This window comes from Wolffia australiana, chromosome 2, assembly GCF_029677425.1.
Source record: "Wolffia australiana isolate 7733 chromosome 2, ASM2967742v1".
Taxonomy (NCBI): Eukaryota; Viridiplantae; Streptophyta; class Magnoliopsida; order Alismatales; family Araceae; genus Wolffia; species Wolffia australiana.
The window spans coordinates 22,490,931-22,510,108 of NC_135836.1; the positions used below are offsets into that span (position 1 = coordinate 22,490,931).

The 19,178-nt window shown below is 37.7% G+C and overlaps 3 protein-coding genes across 5 annotated transcripts; all 3 read right to left on the bottom strand.

Moving 5' to 3' along the window:
* Positions 1 to 4,106: 4,106 nt before the first annotated feature.
* On the bottom strand, positions 4,107 to 7,357 carry LOC144700129 (ATG8-interacting protein 2-like). Of its 3 annotated transcripts, none has more exons than XM_078571536.1 (3): positions 7,216 to 7,357; positions 6,051 to 6,702; positions 4,107 to 4,464 (listed from the first exon to the last, which is right to left on the bottom strand). In XM_078571536.1, exons 2-3 carry the CDS (start codon positions 6,681 to 6,683, stop codon positions 4,363 to 4,365), a joined length of 735 nt encoding a protein of 244 aa, XP_078427662.1. In that variant the 5' UTR covers positions 6,684 to 6,702; positions 7,216 to 7,357; the 3' UTR covers positions 4,107 to 4,362. The 3 variants fall into 3 exon arrangements, with proteins under 3 accessions (XP_078427662.1, XP_078427660.1, XP_078427661.1); XM_078571534.1 differs by having other exon boundaries at positions 4,107 to 4,467; XM_078571535.1 differs by lacking the exon at positions 7,216 to 7,357 and adding an exon at positions 6,772 to 6,896 and having other exon boundaries at positions 4,107 to 4,467.
* Positions 7,358 to 7,391: 34 nt separating this feature from the next.
* On the bottom strand, positions 7,392 to 8,887 carry LOC144700130 (LDL receptor wingless signaling/trafficking chaperone). Its single transcript, XM_078571538.1, has 3 exons — positions 8,566 to 8,887; positions 7,643 to 7,771; positions 7,392 to 7,532 (listed from the first exon to the last, which is right to left on the bottom strand). Exons 1-3 carry the CDS (start codon positions 8,854 to 8,856, stop codon positions 7,404 to 7,406), a joined length of 549 nt encoding a protein of 182 aa, XP_078427664.1. The 5' UTR covers positions 8,857 to 8,887; the 3' UTR covers positions 7,392 to 7,403.
* Positions 8,888 to 9,010: 123 nt separating this feature from the next.
* Positions 9,011 to 19,178, bottom strand: LOC144700131 (Peptidase M1 family protein). Its single transcript, XM_078571539.1, has 33 exons — positions 18,970 to 19,178; positions 18,631 to 18,711; positions 18,496 to 18,537; positions 17,738 to 17,878; positions 16,888 to 16,963; positions 16,511 to 16,587; positions 15,617 to 15,730; positions 15,463 to 15,537; positions 15,239 to 15,346; positions 14,956 to 15,168; positions 14,816 to 14,877; positions 13,906 to 13,933; positions 13,729 to 13,815; positions 13,616 to 13,641; positions 13,089 to 13,152; positions 12,691 to 12,771; positions 12,354 to 12,401; positions 12,252 to 12,270; positions 12,117 to 12,121; positions 11,993 to 12,004; positions 11,853 to 11,909; positions 11,601 to 11,710; positions 11,432 to 11,512; positions 10,953 to 11,136; positions 10,684 to 10,832; positions 10,467 to 10,605; positions 10,251 to 10,397; positions 10,084 to 10,165; positions 9,837 to 10,012; positions 9,630 to 9,740; positions 9,449 to 9,565; positions 9,306 to 9,377; positions 9,011 to 9,215 (listed from the first exon to the last, which is right to left on the bottom strand). Exons 1-33 carry the CDS (start codon positions 19,048 to 19,050, stop codon positions 9,135 to 9,137), a joined length of 2,946 nt encoding a protein of 981 aa, XP_078427665.1. The 5' UTR covers positions 19,051 to 19,178; the 3' UTR covers positions 9,011 to 9,134.

Sequence of the window (19,178 nt, forward strand, 5' to 3'; positions counted from 1 at the left end):
GTTCTTCCTCATTAAGGAGAGCAATTATAAGGCTTGGCCCTTTATAGATCCTAATTCCAAGAATAAGCGCTAAACCTTATTAGCGTATATATTTCAGCAATAAAATATAAATCAAATAACGGTTTTAGTAATATAAATACATTTCAATGTTTTATGGGGTAATGGACATCCTAAACCTGACTTTATCAGCGTGGGAGAATATTCTCTTTTAAAAAGATCACATTCACTACCATCTTGTATTAATTGAAAAAAAATGACTCATTAAGGATATGTTGTAGCTTATTTTGAGGGTAATGCGTTTCCATAACTCCATAAAAGAAGTTAATGGCAAACCCCATAACCCCGTAAAAAAACCTCATTAAAAATGATTTGCAAAGTTAGAGAAAAAATATTATGAAAATGGATTGTCATTTGGACACCATTTTTTTAGGGTTCATAGGACTTTATTAAGTTTTAAGGATGAAAGATGCTGCCTGTACTCTTTTTATGTATCTTTTGCCTTTAGTTTCCTAGGTTTTAAATCAAAAATAAGAGATACATTAGATGTTTCAATTTGATATTTATTTATTGATTGAAACAAATCAATTCATAAGGGCAGAAATCTAATTTGTTAATTCGCTGATAAAATCAAATATATTTGTGAACCTGGTTCGAATTCTCTGGGAATTCAAGTTTGGCTTCTAAGGATGATCTGTGATAGGCAAAAGGGGGAAGTGTTGTAAATAGGAATGGAGCTTGGTGTATAATTGATCAAATAATAAACTAAGGAAAATCAAGGCAAATTTGATGGGATTTAAAATGTTGAGATGAAAGATTTGGAGATCCCCAAAGTTGGCACTAATGTAGTCTTAAACCATTTTATCTAAGCCTTAATTATCAATAATGATCAAGCAAAAAGTCAGATTTCAAATAGAATCCTCCTAGGTGGCCTCGGACCCAAATGTCCAAATGAATTTTCACCAACAAAGCTCCATCTATTTCATCCTGATTCTGTTTTACCAAACAATGGTTTTGACACAATCAATGTTTGAATGCTAGCATCAGGCGTGTTCATAACTCTCATTTCATTAGGGATAAACAAAAGATACTTCAAATACTTGGACTCATTTAGATATCCATTGATAGTTTAAATATATATATATGATGACAGATTGGAAATAGGAAAAATGGTGCTTTTGTCTCTGATCTACATATGGACTGATGCAACAATATGATGGACCCTGAGGAGGTATGCCATCATCTGATCACATGTTTCACTCTAGTACCTAGGCTTCAGTGTCACCTTTATAACTCTATCAATTGGATAAAGTCTTCCCCTCGGGCCTTAAATGCCTAACCCTTTTTCCTAAAAACATTAAAATTTTAGCAACATCTTGTTGTCTAGTGAAACATTTGAAAATATAAAAGGGAATTAAGATGAGTTATTCACCTTGGAGTGAAATGTCAGCACTCCCCTTTTCATGAGAGGCAATCACCACATGGTCCAAAATTCAAAAGCTTTTTTCCATTGGAAGTAGCTTAAATTTTCTATTTTATGTAGGAGTGAAGATACATGGTACTGAATGCATTTCATCGTAAGATCATGTTTTCTTCATTTTAAACATTTGAATATGATATGGAGAATTTATACTTAATGCCCAGAATTAAAATTTCAAAGAACATCGTAATTAAAATGATGAAAACATAAATACATTTTCTCTTAATTTTTATAAGGTTGAAACATCACTATCCTAAAATGATAATAAATATTTTTTTTACTTCAACGAGGTCAAATCGGGCTAGTCACTAAATTTAAACATAGATGGACTAAAATGTCATAACATAATTATATTTGAGAATATGTCTCACTTAATAATTATCAAATAACTATCTCTCACTTAATAATGGAAAATATGATAAAAATCATAGATAAAAATTGAATGACATCAAATAAATTCTTATTATTTGGGATAAAATGAAATAAAATAAATCAATATGTCCATTTTTTAGACATAATATTTCTTATTTTAGTCCCAATATTTTATAGCCTTATATATATCCTTATGGTGTATTCAAAAGCTTTAAATAGTTTTTATAGAATTATTTTAGTAATTTAATGTGTCATTTAAGTAAAATATTGTGTAGGTTACCTTCATTGAGATAATCTAATAGAATATGTAGAAGACTTGAGGGATATTTTCAACCAATGCATGCAATTTCTCAGTTGATGGGTTTGATTTATTTGTCAATAATAATCATCTTAATAGCTTGCTATCAGATGATCTTTTTATGACACAAAAATGTTACGACAAGGGTTACTAGGATACAACAGAAGTCAGAAAATTCAACAGTTTAATAATTTCACGATGTTTCATTAATTTATTCTCTTAGGTTTGGATTTTCTCTCTATAAATGTATATTTTATGAGAAAATTAAAAAAAAACCTGGATAGAGCTTTTACAATGAATAAAATTCTATTCCGTCTTATATCTTATCATGAATATTTTTACTTCTTGAAATCGCCCATTATTTCCTGCACCTGATGAAAATACTATTTTTTTTAAAACATAATCCTATCATATCAAAAAATTATAATGACTTCCGTTTGATCTATGTAGTATTCAGGTTATGGTAGGCTCCGTAAACAATTGCCTTATTTTTTCTTGAATCTTCTCATTGAAATTAGAATCTATGTCATAAAATATCAAACACATTTGACTATATTTTCTCATATTTTCATCTTATGCAGATAGTAGATACTATTTATATTACTCTTATTTCCCAAGGATGATGGCCTGCACTCACCCAGTCGCCTTGGCTGCAAAGTGATTAGAGGAAAAAATACCTAAATGTATTTAATTATATCTTATTTTTGAGTGATAAACATAAATATTTTCAAAACAAGATGATATTCAAAAAATATTTGTTGTTATTTAATCTCTGATTATAGTTTTTAATACGTCTAATACGGAGCCATAAATAACATCGGGGAAAATTCATTACAAATGAGTACTCCTTTTTGCTATATATGTGAGCTTTAAAACGAATCAATAATCATTTACAAACTGCAATTTCATAAATAAAAAATAATTTTTAAATATCAATTCTAATAGAAGAGAGCTCTTGGCATACCTTTGTTGCCAAGTGTTCTCTTTACCATACAAAGCTTTATAGATATACTAACGATACTCCCACGAAAGTTGTTCCTAAGAATAAAGCGCCAGCTGATTCAGAAATCACCAGTTTTGAGGATTTGAGAATATCAGACCAAATACTTAAAGACAAGGTATGTATTATGCATTTATCTTGTTTCTATTGAAATGGAAAATAAAGAAGTTAAAAGACATTATAAAATGTCATCTCCAAAACATTCCCTCAGCTTTCTTATTAAATCTCATGATCATTAGACATAATAGATCAGAAAGGTTTACCAATACAAAAGCATACAAATAGTAATTAAATACGAAAATAAGAAATCATTTTTTGTGAAACTATCATTTCAGAAGAACAGGCAAATTATTCAGCCCCCCGATTCGAGTTAAAGCCCAATCTCTACTTGTTTTTAAATCGAAAAGATTAGGCATGGCCTCATTTTTTCATAATATTTTGGATGACCCAAGTGGGCACAGAAGATGAAGAAGATTGGAAAGCCGGTCCCATTGAACAAAACTATAGGTCATGCCACTGCATTATTGACTGACCACGGGCTGCATTTCTTGTTGTTTGTTTAGATACTCTCAAAATGCTTTATTTTCAGGGTATCTGTTTTGATGCGCTGGTCATTTTGCAACTTCTCTTTCTCCAATGAGTCAATTATGATAATGGTTGTGAGTTCATCTGAACATGTCTTTCTTCATCACATTTAGGATGAAAATAAATTGGTTCCAAACTTTCTTATTCTACTGTCACATATTTTCACCTTTTAAGAAATAATATCAGTCAATGTTAGGTTAAAAGAAAACAATATATGGAGGTCAGCTCAATTTACTTTAGAAATCACTTATTACAAGTATCCAATAATTTAGATGAATATTGCACATTTCCTAGTTTTCTACATAATAATTATCAACTAGTGTTCCTCTGAGAAACTAATGTGACCGTAAAATTTATCAAACATACAATCAAGCTCAACTGAAAATCGTCTCTGTATTAACAATAAATGATTTTTTTCACCTCAATGTCTTATTTTTTGTATGGGAACATGCAGGTGACAATTACAATCTAAATGTAAGCCCCAGAGGGTTTTTTTTATAAACACAAGCATATACATAGCTTTGAAGGACCCAATCATAATGGTTGTCATCACCACCATTATCATTATCATCATCATCGTCATCGTCATCATCGTCGTCGTCGTCATTATCCCTGATTCCTCTGTTGACTTTAATGGTTGGAAGATGCACCTCCATGAATGGCCGGAGTGTATCTACGACTGCCAATGATGACCTCTTTGATCTGGTTGGCGCGGCTCAACCACCAGCTCATCTTCTGAAACAAAATTTACTTGAAATTATTGAAAGATAGAATGGAATGTTATGCACATGCGAACAAACGCTACATTCGTTTCATCAGTCACGTCAGATCAGATACATGGATGAACTGACCACAGAACCAGTTTATCATCCGTATGCAACGTTCCTCAAGGTCATATAAAATCGCCTTTTTTCTTCATATAAAATAAAGGTCAATTCAGATTCATGTTCAGAATCAGATGAAGACGTTTCTTCTGAAAAAAAACTGTAATTAATAAGGAGGCTAAAGGGAACTTATTTCTTCTGATGAAAAACCGGAGTAAACAATTACCTCGTCAGTAAAGCCAACGGAAATTTATTTCTTCAGACTCATGTTACGAAGACAATTCAGATTCATGTTACAAAGATAATTCCGATTCAGAAGAACAAGTTTCTTCTGATGAAAAACCGGAGTAAACAATTACCTCATCAGTAAAGCCAACGAAAATTTATTTCTTCAGACTCATGTTACGAAGACAATTCAGATTCATGTTACAAAGATAATTCCGATTCAGAAGAACAAGTTTCTTCTGATGAAAAACCGGAGTAAACAATTACCTCGTCAGTAAAGCCAACGAAAATTTTATTTCTTCAGACTCATGTTACGAAGACAGTTCAGATTCATGTTACAAAGATAATTCCGATTCAGAAGAACAAGTTTCTTCTGATGAAAAACCGGAGTAAACAATTACCTCGTCAGTAAAGCCAACGAAAATTTTATTTCTTCATACTCATGTTACGAAGACAATTCAGATTCATGTTACAAAGATAATTCCGATTCAGAAGAACAAGTTTCTTCTGATGAAAAACCGGAGTAAACAATTACCTCGTCAGTAAAGCCAACGAAAATTTACTTCTTCAGACTCATGTTACGAAGACAATTCAGATTCATGTTACAAAGATAATTCCGATTCAGAAGAACAAGTTTCTTCTGATGAAAAACCGGAGTAAACAATTACCTCGTCAGTAAAGCCAACGAAAATTTACTTCTTCAGACTAATGTTACGAAGACAGTTCAGATTCATGTTACAAAGATAATTCCGATTCAGAAGAACAAGTTTCTTCTGATGAAAAACCGGAGTAAACAATTACCTCATCAGTAAAGCCAACGAAAATTTATTTCTTCAGACTCATGTTACGAAGACAATTCAGATTCATGTTACAAAGATAATTCCGATTCAGAAGAACAAGTTTCTTCTGATGAAAAACCGGAGTAAACAATTACCTCGTCAGTAAAGCCAACGAAAATTTACTTCTTCAGACTCATGTTATGAAGACAATTCAGATTCATGTTACAAAGATAATTCCGATTCAGAAGAACAAGTTTCTTCTGATGAAAAACTGGAATAAAAAATTACCTCGTCAGTAAAGCCAACGAAAATTTATTTCTTCAGACTCATGTTACGAAGACAATTCAGATTCATGTTACAAAGATAATTCCGATTCAGAAGAACAAGTTTCTTCTGATGAAAAACCGGCGTAAACAATTACCTCGTCAGTAAAGCCAACGAAAATTTATTTCTTCAGACTCATGTTACGAAGACAAGAAATGAAAATTACCTCATCAGTAAAGCCAAATGGGGACCTGAGACTGCGAATCTGCCATCTTTCCTGCTGCCATTGTTGCCCTAATATCACCAGTCCCATCACAGCGGCAGCTACACAAAGAGACCAGAAAGTACTCGCCTCCTTAGCCTGAGTATAAACCGTTAAAATCTGCTTCTTCCACCAAGCTTCCCCAGGGTTCCCAGAATCCTCAATCTCAGCCTCTTCTACCAGCTTCATCGAAGAATCCACCAATTCTGCAACTTCGCTCTCATGGGTTGTTTCCGAGGGGCAAGAACAAAAACCAGACACCTCAAACTTCACTGGATCTTCAGCTTCAACGCGAGGATCAGCAGTCTCGGAGATTAGGGTTTCGAGGATGAGAGCTTCTTCAACATTTCCGGCTAGAACATCCGCATAGATCGGTTCCAGCGGCAGATTCTCGTGCTCGCTGGGAGGGAAGATAAAATGCCTGGACATGATCATGGCGTCGGGAGATTGATCGATCTCGCTGATCTTCGAAGGTTCGTTGTCGACCTCGCCATCGGGCCCCGGAGCAGCGGCGTAGGCAGAAGCCGTGAGAGAGACGACCTCCCAGTCGGCGCCGCGAGCCGAGGTTGCTTCCTGTTCTTCCTTGTTCTCCGACATGATCGAGCCCTAAGATCGCCTGCAGCACAAGGCAAGTCTCAGATGATTGAGAGATTAGGGGAGTATTGGCAAGATGATAGGATTATACAACAAACGATCGAGAGAAGAATTCTTAAAGTTCAATCGGATCGAGACGAGATTCGCAAAGGAGAACAGGCACCGTAGAAATCGGAAAGTGACAGATGGATCTTGGCCATTTTGAGAGGCATGGAAGTTACGGGAGCGAACCGGTCAAATCATGATTCAAACGGCGGAGATCGCATCAAAACAGAAAATTCATCGCCGAAACTTCTTCGTTAGATTATCATATTCTTCTTTCCGATGGATCGAGAACGAGAACTTCGCCAGCGATGTCGACTTCTATCGATACAACCGATTCATACGGAAAATTTAACGATACAATTGCGATTGATTCGTGAATCTATTCCGACGGCGAGATCTGGAACCCTAAAATGCGACGAGAAGCTCGTAGGATTTCCGATTTGGAGAACAGAGATCAACAACAAAGGATTCGATTCATCAGAGGACCTACCGAGAACGAGAGGAACCGGCCGAAGCTCCGTGGAGAGCAAAGTCTTGCGTCTGTTCCGCGATCTAGAATCTCTCGCGGGGACGCTTATAAGGAACAATTCGAGGGGAAATGGATCCGATACGGACCCGCGAGGATCCGCTAATGATCCGAAACGAGAACCTTCTCCATCGCTGCGAGCTCGACGAGGTCTAGAGCTCGTCTCCTCGGCGGCGCCGGTCGAGAAGATCGTCGAGGGAAGGATCGCCGGGTCTTCTGAACTTGTTCTCACCGATCTTTATCTCGTAAGCCTCCTGCTGGCTGAGTATGAACTCTTTGAGCTGATTCACGAACGAGAGAGCATTCCGTGAGGCGAATTTTTGAATTTCTTGTCGCTGATGGTATGAATGTTTTGGGAAAGATTATGATCAAAGTTGATGCGACGATGTACCTCCTGCGTATCCTGGCCCTTCTCGAGGGTGAACATGATCGTATTTATGTCCACCGCCATGAATTTCGCTTCGATGGATCCGGTTCGTAGAACTTTCGTCCATCTCATGGCAATCTCGGGCACATCGTCCTGAAACCGATTATGAAATTAGTACCAATCGTTTTGCGGAAGATCTCCGGCTCAAAACAACCGATCAGAACGAAGAAAATTAGGTTTTAATTGTTCCGCTGATAAAAGAAATGAACCACATCGGAGCATGATTCGGGAAGAATAATCGTGGAGATCAAACCAAATCGTATTGCATCGAAATCGACAGAAATTTCGAGCAAAAACCGTACCATGATCCAGCAAGGTTTCTCAAGAACAGGAAGAATAATCGAGGACATAAAGCAAATCGCGATGATCAAAATCGACAGAAATACCAAGCAAATTGAGAAGCCACAAAGCATGATCCGGAAAGGTTTCTTAATTACCGAGGGAAATAAGATCAAATCGTAATGCAGCGAAATCAACAAAAATACGAGGCAGATACAGATGCCACAAACCATGATTCAGCAAGGTTTCTCCAGAACAGGACGAATTCCATGGAGAACAATCAAAATAATAAATGCATCGAAGCCGATAGAAATCCCTGGCAAATAGGGAAGCCACAAGGCATGATCCAGCAACATCTCTCGAGAACATGAAGAATCCGTGAAGGAAAAACCAAATCATAACGCGTCAAAATCAACAGAAATTGCAAGCCAACGAAGGAACCAAAAGCACGCTCCAGCAACATTTCACAAGATCAGGAAGAATTCCGCGGAGAGAAACAAATCTCAAGCCAACAGAGACTCCACAGAGGATTACAAAACGGAAAAGAGAAAAACGTCGAAGAAAAAGAGAACGTCCCAAGGAATTGCGCGAAGATCGAGGGTACTAACCGGGGAGCGGGCGGCGCCGGGACGGAGCTTGACGAACCCGAACGATGGCCCGACGTGGTGCTTCATCATCTCTTCCTGGATCTCCGACAGCTCCATCTTGGACAGATCCGGCGGCGGCGGAAGGGATCGCTCGTCGACGCGCTTCTTCTTCCCCCATTCCTTCCACGCGTCATCCTCCTCGTCGTCGACGACGTCTTCGAGCTCGTCCGGTATCGTCACCCTCTTCCCCTGCAAAGCATGGAGGAAGAAGAAGGCGAAGAAGAAGAGGAAGAGAAGAAACTTCACTACCATGGCGCAGACCCGCTTTCCGTGCTCATACCGGCATGGTTATATAGTGGAATAAGAGGGCCCCACAAATCTGCAACGGTTTAATTTTGACTTTTTCAAAGTTTGAATTTCATACACAAAATACCCTTTCTTTTTCCGCAAGAGTAGGACGTGTTCCTAGACCAATCCAGCCGTGCACCCACGAAGATTTTATAAATGTAAAAGTTTAGTGTTTTATTCAGTTTTAATACAAGTTTGCGGCTTCATCAAGGGCAGAAAAACCTATGTGACTAGTTCTCAGATTACGCAGCTAAGCTCTTGGAGGCGATTTCGTAGACGTTTTCGGAGAGCCCGTTGACCGCCAGGATTTTCTCGAGTTGCTCCTGCGGGGACGGAGAAGACGGCACCGGTCAATGAAACAAGTCAACGACTGACTTCGAAGAGTCAACGGCTCAGATGAAGAGTTCACTTACTCTTGCCAACGCTTGCCTTTCAGCATCGTATCGCTTCCACCTGGAGAAGGCGGAGACCATGCGGGAGGCCACCTAAATTTTAATTTTTAGTCAATAGAAAGTCAAAGTCAACGAAAATGGTGGGTCCCAGAGAGAAGGTCAACCTGGGGGTTGAGCTTATCGAGCTGGATGACGATATCTCCCAGGAACTTGTAGCCTGAACCGTCCTTGGCGTGGAAATTCAAGGGGGACCCACAAAATCCTCCGATGAGTGAGTAAACCTGCGCCAAAGATTATTATTATTAGCCATAAGATAAAATGTCCCGAGAAGGGTTAAAATTTAACCTTATTAGGATTGCGGATGTCAAACGAAGGATGATTCAACAAGTTCTGGACGTTCTTCAGGTTCCCAGGGATATCTGACATGGCTTGGAGGGCCAGCCACTTGTTAACAACCTGATCATTAAAAAAGGAAAATCACAAAACAAGGCATAAGTCAAAAGGTAATATTTTGTCAAGGAAAAAAGATATTTAAAAGATCGGGGATCTTACCAAGTAGTCGTGCGACCACTTGTTGTAAAAGTCCAACAAGGCATCTTCGCGAGCTTGACCGGGGTTTTGGGCGATGGCGGCGAGAGCAGCGAACTGCTCGGTCATGTTAGTTGCAGACTTGTACTCGTGCAAGGCGAGCTCGGTCAATTCCTCGTCCTCCAAGGATGCAAGGTAAGCTGCGAAGTCGGTCAATGTGAGACAAGGAAAATGTCAAACATCGGCGATGTGTCTGCAGATAGGACCGTACCGAGGGCGATGTTCTTCAGAGCACGCCTCGCCATGTTCTCGTGGTCGAACTTGTACGGCTCCAAGCTTCTGTTGTTTGTTACCTGCGACAGAAGGAAGATAATATATAAAAAGGAGATTGTGAAGGTTTTGATTGATTAAGTTCTGAGAGAATAAGGCACGACTTACAGTAGATAGAAAGTCTTGTTTGAGTTGTCGTGCTAGTTCTTTCCGGATAAAACTCCGGACGGCGTGCACCGCGTCAGGATCAGCGACCTCCATTAAGTCCATGATCTCCCCCTCACCAGGCAAAGTAACAGCCTTGGCAATGAATTCCTGCAGAACAAAAGTTCGTCAGATGTAAAAAAAGATACATTAAAAATTAAAAAAATATAAAGTAATTACTTTATCCAAGCTTGGGTCGCATAAAATTGCTCTAAAACCCTCCACAAACTTAGGGTTCAAGGCCAAGTCCTTCTTTTGCTGAAAATTCTCCATTAGACTGAGCATAAGCTTCCTCGAGAGTATTTGACCAGCCTCCCAGCTGAAACAGCCCGCGAGATTTTTTTTACAATAAGTTTAATTTTGTATGATTTTAAGGTTGAAGAAAGCAGAAAAGTACCGATTGAATCCGTCTGAATCATGAGAGAGCAGGAAGAACAAGTCATCATCAGAAAGATCAGAATCAAGGCGGATGGGAGCACTGAAGCCGCGCAGCAGAGAAGGAATTGGCCGTTCAGGAATGTCCGCAAACACGAACTCTGCTTCCTTCTGCACCAGTAAATGAAGAAAGAATCAGAACAAGTTGCAGTGACAATGACTGAAGGAAGTGACATCAATAATATTCATTTTTCCCAATAATGCCATAATAGATAGGTGGATAGACGTTACATTTTTAACTTTGAGAACTGTCGTAAAAACTGGCTGACCATCCGCTGCGATTGTCTCTAGGGTTCCGTCATGATAAACCGAAGTTAGAGGAATGTCCTTTCCACTTGAGGAAAGGAGCCCAACAGCCACAGGGATAAACATCGGTTCCTTGACATACTGCCCAGGGGTTGCCGGTAACTCTTGACTGCGAATTCAAAAAAATACATAAATTGACTTTTCAGTGTACTTTCTCTCCCACTGAATTAATAGCAACAATTGATATTTAGATTTCAAAAAATATTTTAGATACTACAAAAAAATTCCCCCATTAAATAATTCAAAGTACTGTGGATTTTTTTAATACGTTGTCATTTAAACACGACTCAATGTTAAAAATAAACTTGAGCACAAGGGATAAAAACGATGAATTGGGAAAAAACAAAAAAAATATATCATACAGTTGGGATAAATAGTAAAAAAAGTCGAGTGTGAGGATTAACCTGAACTTCAACGAATACATCTTTGTTTCACTGTTGTAGGATGACACAACTTTCATCTGAGGAGTTCCAGATTGAGAATACCTATAGTAGCAAAATAATTGTCGACCTGATAAACCAATATCTCTCCAGATCCATTAGACGAAGAAGTAAAAATGAATAAAAATTATACCACAGCAAGAAGCTAGAGAAATCCACGTCATTAGCATCCCGCATGGCAGCAAAGAAATCCTCGCATGTCACCGCTTGTCCATCATGTCTCTCAAAGTAGAGATCCATTCCCTGTCACAAGAAAAAAATTTGATTGATTGTATCATCATAATCCATAATGAGGGGTCCAAACCGTCCAACCATTAGACAATTTCAACTCGCTGATCAGAAGAATCTAAAAATAACTGAGAAAATAATGGGAGAGATCACATACCTTCCTGAACCCCGAGGCACCGAGTAGGGTTTTGTACATTCGTACAACTTCAGCGCCCTATATATGACACCTCAGAATCAATGTCATAACATGAATAAAAAATAATAAACAAAAAGGAAAATTGAAGGTAGAAAACCAACCTTTTCATAAACCTGAAGTTGATGCGGGGGACAGAGGAGAGTTTACACATGCACGCGCAAACAGAGGATGAGAGAGAAGAATATACTAAGCAGATATGAATTAGAAAAAGGATGTGAGAGTTACCGTCACTTTATTGGACAATTCATTCCGCCATCAAGGAAAAAACACACAAGAAAATGATTAGAAACGTGGAGAGATAGGTGATACAAATCTTTCAGATAATTTCGATGTAGATCATGGCAGCAACTGACGACCAACCTGTGTAGAAGTTGTCCATCTGTGGAAGAGAGATTTTTAAGAATCGAAGTTTTGGGGGAAGGGTGATATTTTTACAACTAATGAGCATCGCATTATACTAACCTTAATATAAGAATGAGGGCGAACTGGATGAGCCATGGGACCCGCATCCTGACAACAATTCAACGCAGATAAGCTCAGACATTCAAAATAGTTCAAGAGAGAAACTATCTAAGTTTAAGGGATGGATTCATTTAATGAGAATCATTAGTTTTCATCGACTTTTTTCGATCATCGATCCTCTTCTGTCCAATATTCGGTCACAATGTCATCCTAGTTAGGTTCTAGGATTGATACAAGTCCTACATACTCAGGATATATTTTTTTTTTTTGAACAAACATACTCAGGATAATTTTACAAGTAAGAAAATATTTATTCTGGTTAATTATGGAGTTATACCTGGGGGAACTGGTAGTTTCGAAGCCTTGAAACATCAGCAATGCGTTTGACTGTCCGGCTTCCCATGTCAGAGGAAAATTCCTGTTAACGGTGGTATTTAGAGATTAATCTTCTCACTGCAGCTAATTTCTTAGAGCTAAAAAACAAAAAAAAGTCAGCATCCCCATAGACCAATGCATGTCCAACCAAACCTTCAGCAACTCAGAAAAAACTAAAGAAGGTAAAGAGATGAAGATGAAAAGATAATACGGGTGCAACAATAATTTTTATTTTACTTTTTATTCTATTTGTTTCTATTTCAATTGATCCGTCGGAGAAGCATAATGGCTCAGGAATTCGTGCTGTCGTCATAATTTTCAATTCAAATGACATAAAAAATTCTGAATATAAACAAATACCTGGTCCCTAAATACTGTAAGGCCTTCTTTGAGGCTTAGCTGAAACCAATCACGGCATGTTACTCTGCGAAAAGTTAAATCGCTAAATAAGAAAACATTCTGCAGAAGAACAGGAATAAATAGTTAACAGAACCTCCTTAATTCGAGTTGATCATCAATTCTCGGTGATCTTCCTCTTTCTTTCAGAAAAAAATTAACCGAACCTCCAAATAAGGTAGAGAAAGTTCACCGGGGCACCAAACACAGCTCAAGTTGTTGAGAACATTCAGGAAACTCAAACAGGTGGGGTATTCACACATAAACAATAAAACGAGAAAACAAACCCAGGATGTCACCGCAATATAAGATAAATGTAAATCTCAAGCAAAAAGCCATAAAACACGGTATTACTTTCAACTTATACGCTTTAAACAAAATACACGAGAAGCGGGCAAAACAAACTAGCAAATTTAAACTGAAATTATTACCCTAATTCTACTCTAGATATATCTTATTAGAATAAATCCCACACGAGAAAATGAACTGACCTGTTGCCGGTCCAATTATGAAAATACTGCAAAGAGGAGACAGACAAATAAATATTTCGAATAATCACATAAAATCGAGGAAAAACAAAGTAACCAACTGTTACTCAAGCTACCTCATGACCAATTACTCCAAGGATGGCAGCATAGTCGGCATCTGTGGCTGTCTCGGGAGATGCCAAAACAAGCCTTGAATTAAAAATCTGTCGATAGCACACCATAGATTGTCAGAAAATGACGAACATAAAAGTACAACAGCTAAATCGTCAAGCACAAAATGTTTCAAGCCGTACATTGAGACTCTTGTTTTCCATTGCTCCCCTGAAAAAAGTTGAAGACAAAATTATAAAAATTGTATTTCGATCAAAAATTGATGAGCTTTTAAAAATGAAAGTCAACTATTTTTTTTTTTTGGAAAAAGGGAGAAAAAACAGCTTCTTCTCTTCCTAAAAATAAATGTCAGTCAAATAATTGAAACACAGGAAAGGGGAAAAAAATCAACAGATTTATGACTCGCGAAAAGAAGAAGAAATCACGAAATTTTGGAAACAAAATCGGCCAAAAAATTCAATAAAAACTTCCAAGCTATCCTCAGACTAGTAGTAACCACTGTATACCCAGATGGCTATCAATTTGAGGTTATTTATTTCCCTATTATAAAATTAGCGACTTTTTGTGGGAGAGGAAACACTAAGGACTAGTTTTAAGAGCTAAGTCTCCGGAAATTGTGTCTCAAAACGAATGTTCTTTTTTTGAATTAAAAAAAGCTAATCAAAACGAATGTTAGACTCCAAAAACCTCTTACAAGCTAATCATAGATTAAAGAAAATTATAAAACATAAGAAAGTTATCATTTCAATGCAACCGGGAAAAATCATAAGAAAGTCAAGTAAACACAAACATAATGACAAATAAGCACTATGGATGTCTGTCAGATTTTTATTTCAGTAGTATCAGTCACGAAGGACGACAGAAGTTGGAAATAGATGTGTATTGAACTGTTTCCCATTGATCATAGAGTATCGGCATATTTCTACATCAGAGAAACCAACGAATATGCGAAAATAGAGACTTCATCTCCTCATACCTGGTCATTTTTAATCGAGGAAGGGGTAGGAAGCATTGATTTAGGGAAATTAAAAGAAATTTACGTTGAAATAATCGAATTAAAAGGTAACAAACAAGAAATGAGCCCGAACTTACATATTGAAATCAGGAACGGCCACAATGTTGAACAAATCAAGGTCATATTCAAGACCAAACACCTGAAGGCAAAATTTTGCCATTAGAATTAAGAGATTGGAACATATTAAAGAAAAGGTCAAGAAAAGAAAGCCACTCACCTCTTCATCCCACTTCATTGCAGCCTTGAGAGAATACATTGCATGCGATGTTTTTTCTATGTCTTGAGCAGGGGTCCAAATCCTTAGAGTCACTTCCCGACCTGAGCAGGTGATGAATTTGTCATCCCTGCTTTCCAATTTCCCAGCAACCAAAGCAAACAAGTAGGAAGGCTTCTTGAAAGGATCCTCCCACAAAGCATAATGCCTTCCTCCCTATTCAGAAACACGAAAACATTAGTAAAAAATTTAAGGAAGCAGGGTATATCAAAAATTGTACCGTTACCTCAATGTCCCCTTCCGCTATTAGATTTCCATTAGACAACAGAACAGGATAAAGGGCTTTGTCAGCCTCAATGCGGCAAGAATATGTCGACATCACATCAGGACGATCCTGGGGAAGGATCAAAATTAAAAATGAATTCAAAAAATGTGGTCAAATGGGATAGGTGAGTAATTATGAGCGGGAAACTGAACACGCAGAATTTACTAGTTCTTCCGTCAGAATACCTGAAAATAGGTGACTTTACGAAAGCCTTCTGCCTCGCATTGGGTACAGAAGTTTCCAGAAGATTTGTATAGACCCTGGAATATAAAATATTTTGGTGTCATCTGTACTGTTTATCCACAAAAAATGAGCAGAAATGAACGATGGCTGGATCACCTCTAAAGAAGTGTTGTTTTGAGGATAAATTTCAGTGACAATTTCCAAAACAAATGTCTTGCTGGGGGGCTTTAATAATGTCAAATGATACGGGTCCACATGAAAATCTTCCTCCTGTCATTGAGCAGAACACACGCACATTGATCAAAGACATGGACCAACAGAATCTAATTACATGTGATAATAGACAGTCTAATTACATAGAGAACCACAATTTCATAACATATCCATAAATGACCCAATCAAATAATATCATGAAGACATGAGAGATTCCAGGGTATCTCCACATCAGATGGGTCACATGGAAAAACATGACACTAAATAGTTATCCAAGAATAGAATAATTGCGTAAGGCTCTACAATCTTATCTTTTCAATTTCGAAATCCGTTCAAGTACAACAGCAAAACAAAGTACTGACAAAGTAAGGTGGTCAACGTAATTCAGATAGGACGTTTGCGCCAGGCATTCATCAAGCAAAGAGATCAATGAATAATAATAATTATAATACTCTGAAGGATAAGAAGCAGAAAAAATTTCAAAAAATTCGTGCCGGGCTTGATCTTATGCTGGAATGTTTTTAGGAGATGCCAAGCCCCGCCAAGAAAATTGGAGGAACGGATATAAATAAAGTAACGTGGAGTTTGTTAGGATACCCAAGACTCCAGTCAATGGAAACGGACAATATGAAAATTTCTCTCCAATAGGACACAATCAAATGGAGGAAACAAAAGATTGTACAAACTTCTTTCACTTACAAACTTCACGCTTCTAAGTACACACATCCAGTTATATCGGACAGAATGGCAAATTCTTCTAATTATGGTCTTCTAAATGAAAAAATCGTTTAAGGACACGGGAAATAGCCATATCTCTTAACAAAAGGAGATAAATACCTTCAATTCCTTGTCATCAATTTTAAGAGATAATAGTTTGACATCACGTCCATCAAGGACCAAGGGAGCAGAAACTCCTGAAATTAGAATGCACTGTGTCATAAGTTTATAGTCAACGATTAAATGGGACCACGATAAAAAGCTTGAAACCCATAGAAGGTAGTTAATATGTAAGTTTAGCATAAATTCATAGTAAACAAGTTAATATAAGTTCATAGGAAACACGTTCATATAAGTTCATAGTCAACAAGTTAGTCCAAAGACACCCCAACTCAATTCAAGGATATAAAGGAAATATAGATCGGATGTAAATTTTGAAATATAAATGGCAAGAGTATTAAAAGACTCGGGCAAATTTTGAAATATATGAGGAAAACCTTCAATTCTCGGGGAGACTTTGATTGTTGATGAAACTATTGTCTTCTCCTCCCCCAATGAGAAGGACAAATCCACCTGCATTCAAATCGAATAAGTATGATACTAAATGATAAACTTCTCATGAAAAACTATAATGCTCCACGACAGAGTTATTGCCATAAAACTTCCAAGACCTTGTTCTGTTTTTTCCAAGTATGTCAAAGAGAATCCAATACCACAAATTTGGACCCCTCCAAGGTAGTGAAACAAACGTAGTATTAAAGAGGATATCCATCTGAAAAACTTAAATAAAATTGCAGCCAAAATTTCATGGCCCAATTTTCAAGTGTAGGCGGCTTGTTGTAAATGTGTAAGAATCTGGGAGTCTTAGAGTGGATTCGGATTAATACGAGATGTGTTGGGGATGTGAGCATTGGTCAATTGAAACTTATATTGAATTCTAGGAGGAAATGGAACGATTCAAAATAACGTAGGTCTAATTTTGCCCATATCACCATCCCAAGTCATTGGTATCTTATAGCTATGAATCCAAGTCATTTCACTGAAAACTTTCCGCACTTGAATCGTAAAATGATAGATCTCATGCATTAAAAATGCGTGTTATGGGAGACATTGCACCAAATATTAAATTAATCACACGTATATCAAAGTAAATTTTCTTAGAGAAACATTCTTTTAGTAATGTTCTAACAGTTTAATTCCATCTATCAAGTCTTTCCTTGTTTAGATGTTCATTCGCAATCAAAAATTCAAATGTTTGCAAAACTATCGCACGAATTGAGTCTTTTTCTTGATATCTAAGGCCCGTATGTCCGTGGTGATAACTTCATATCATATAGAGTTGCTTACAGAATCGAAGAAGTAATCGGGCATCTTATAATCCTTCAAGAATATCTCCTTGGGGACATCCATCTTTGATTCTTCTGTCTGAGATGGTGCAGACTGGGTAGCAACAGAACAGCTAAGTTTCTTCTTTGCGTGCTTGATTTCCTTAAAACATAATAAAAAAAATTCAATATAAAAATGAGAAATCCAATAAAAGCAGGAGATACCTTCAGAGTCGATATAAGTATTCATTCAATCATAATTCCTTAGAGAAACGAAAACAGCATGCAAGAAATCTAGGACCATCATTCCCAAGCGGCCAAACATGACTTGAAACACGCCAGTCCACAAAGCCTGACAAGGGTACCAGTTTGCAGAGAACTGGGCAAGAGAAGATATTTTTGCTTCTCGTTCTCATAAGTTCGCCTACTTCTATAAATTATTTTTTCACAAGGGTACCACCTACGACCATGGGAATCAAGACCCAATTTCTCTTATGAGATATTGTCTAAAAATTGTTGGAGTGAAAGAGAAAAACTTGCTGCTGCCCCAAACAGTTTGTCGAATGCAAATCATGTTTTCTCGGTTGGGAAAATAATATCCAACGGAATGATATCTCACAGTTCGGGGATGATAACTTTCCCATTGATCATGACCTCTAAAAAGCATGTCGACTCAAATTAAAACTGATCAAGCAAACACAGTAAGAAGGAAGAAGGAAACTTGTTGAAGTAATCCCAAACATTACGGCGTAAAGTAAAAATAAGTTTAGACTGACTTACAGCAAACGACACAGAGAGCGGTCGGCACTTCCCTTCTGTGCCCTAGAGACATAAAGTATCGATTTCATGTTAATTTACCACTAAAGAATACGAAAGCAAATGCCAATTTCGGTTTAAGAGACAAAATAACTTTACCAAACTACTAATTTTTGACGTATTCTGATAGAAACCTCTTGTTGGACGGCACAGGTGACGGTTTACGCGGGCCGAGTCGACCTGAAAAATGAGAATGTGCAAAAATAAACGAGTAAAAATAGATGCCATAGCTCGCAGAAAATGCAAACGGAAAGATAGGAAGCTTAGTATCTAGGAAGCAGGAAGCCTTCGCCCGGGACTAGGATGATGAACTACGTGAAATCTCGAAATCCCCGGCTCTAAGCAAAGCTAGACATTTCCTCTCGGAGACGGAAAAACAAATGAAGCAGACCAACGTGGAGTCATAGCAAGGAATTCAAAAAGGTTTCAGAAAATCACATGAATAGATGAAAGCAACCCCAAAAACCCGGTCCGCAACACTCCGGAACCTTTGCAAGGGAGGATCAAACGAGAGGCCATGTCGTCTAACACCGACTTCACCTGTCGCCGGAAGAAATTAATTTACCGCAGAAAAGCGACGACGCAATCAATCATCTAAACACCGGCTTCAGTGTTCCCCAGGGAAGAAGCCCTCAGAAGACAAGTTA

Excerpts from the sequence above, each read along its gene's own strand:
- LOC144700129 (XM_078571534.1), bottom strand. The coding sequence starts at position 6,683 with ATGTCGGAGAACAAGGAAGAACAGGAAGCAACCTCGGCTCGCGGCGCC. Across the intron at positions 4,468-6,050 it reads CATTTGGCTTTACTGATGAG|AAGATGAGCTGGTGGTTGAG; the intron begins GTAATTTTCATT and ends ATTTTGTTTCAG.
- LOC144700131 (XM_078571539.1), bottom strand. The coding sequence starts at position 19,050 with ATGGCCTCTCGTTTGATCCTCCCTTGCAAAGGTTCCGGAGTGTTGCGG. Across the intron at positions 18,712-18,969 it reads GGTTGCTTTCATCTATTCAT|GTCGACTCGGCCCGCGTAAA; the intron begins GTGATTTTCTGA and ends CTCATTTTTCAG. Across the intron at positions 17,879-18,495 it reads CGCTCTCTGTGTCGTTTGCT|GAAATCAAGCACGCAAAGAA; the intron begins GTAAGTCAGTCT and ends TTATGTTTTAAG.
- LOC144700130 (XM_078571538.1), bottom strand. The coding sequence starts at position 8,856 with ATGGTAGTGAAGTTTCTTCTCTTCCTCTTCTTCTTCGCCTTCTTCTTC. Across the intron at positions 7,772-8,565 it reads CCGGCGCCGCCCGCTCCCCG|GACGATGTGCCCGAGATTGC; the intron begins GTTAGTACCCTC and ends AATCGGTTTCAG. Across the intron at positions 7,533-7,642 it reads AGGGCCAGGATACGCAGGAG|CTCAAAGAGTTCATACTCAG; the intron begins GTACATCGTCGC and ends TTCGTGAATCAG.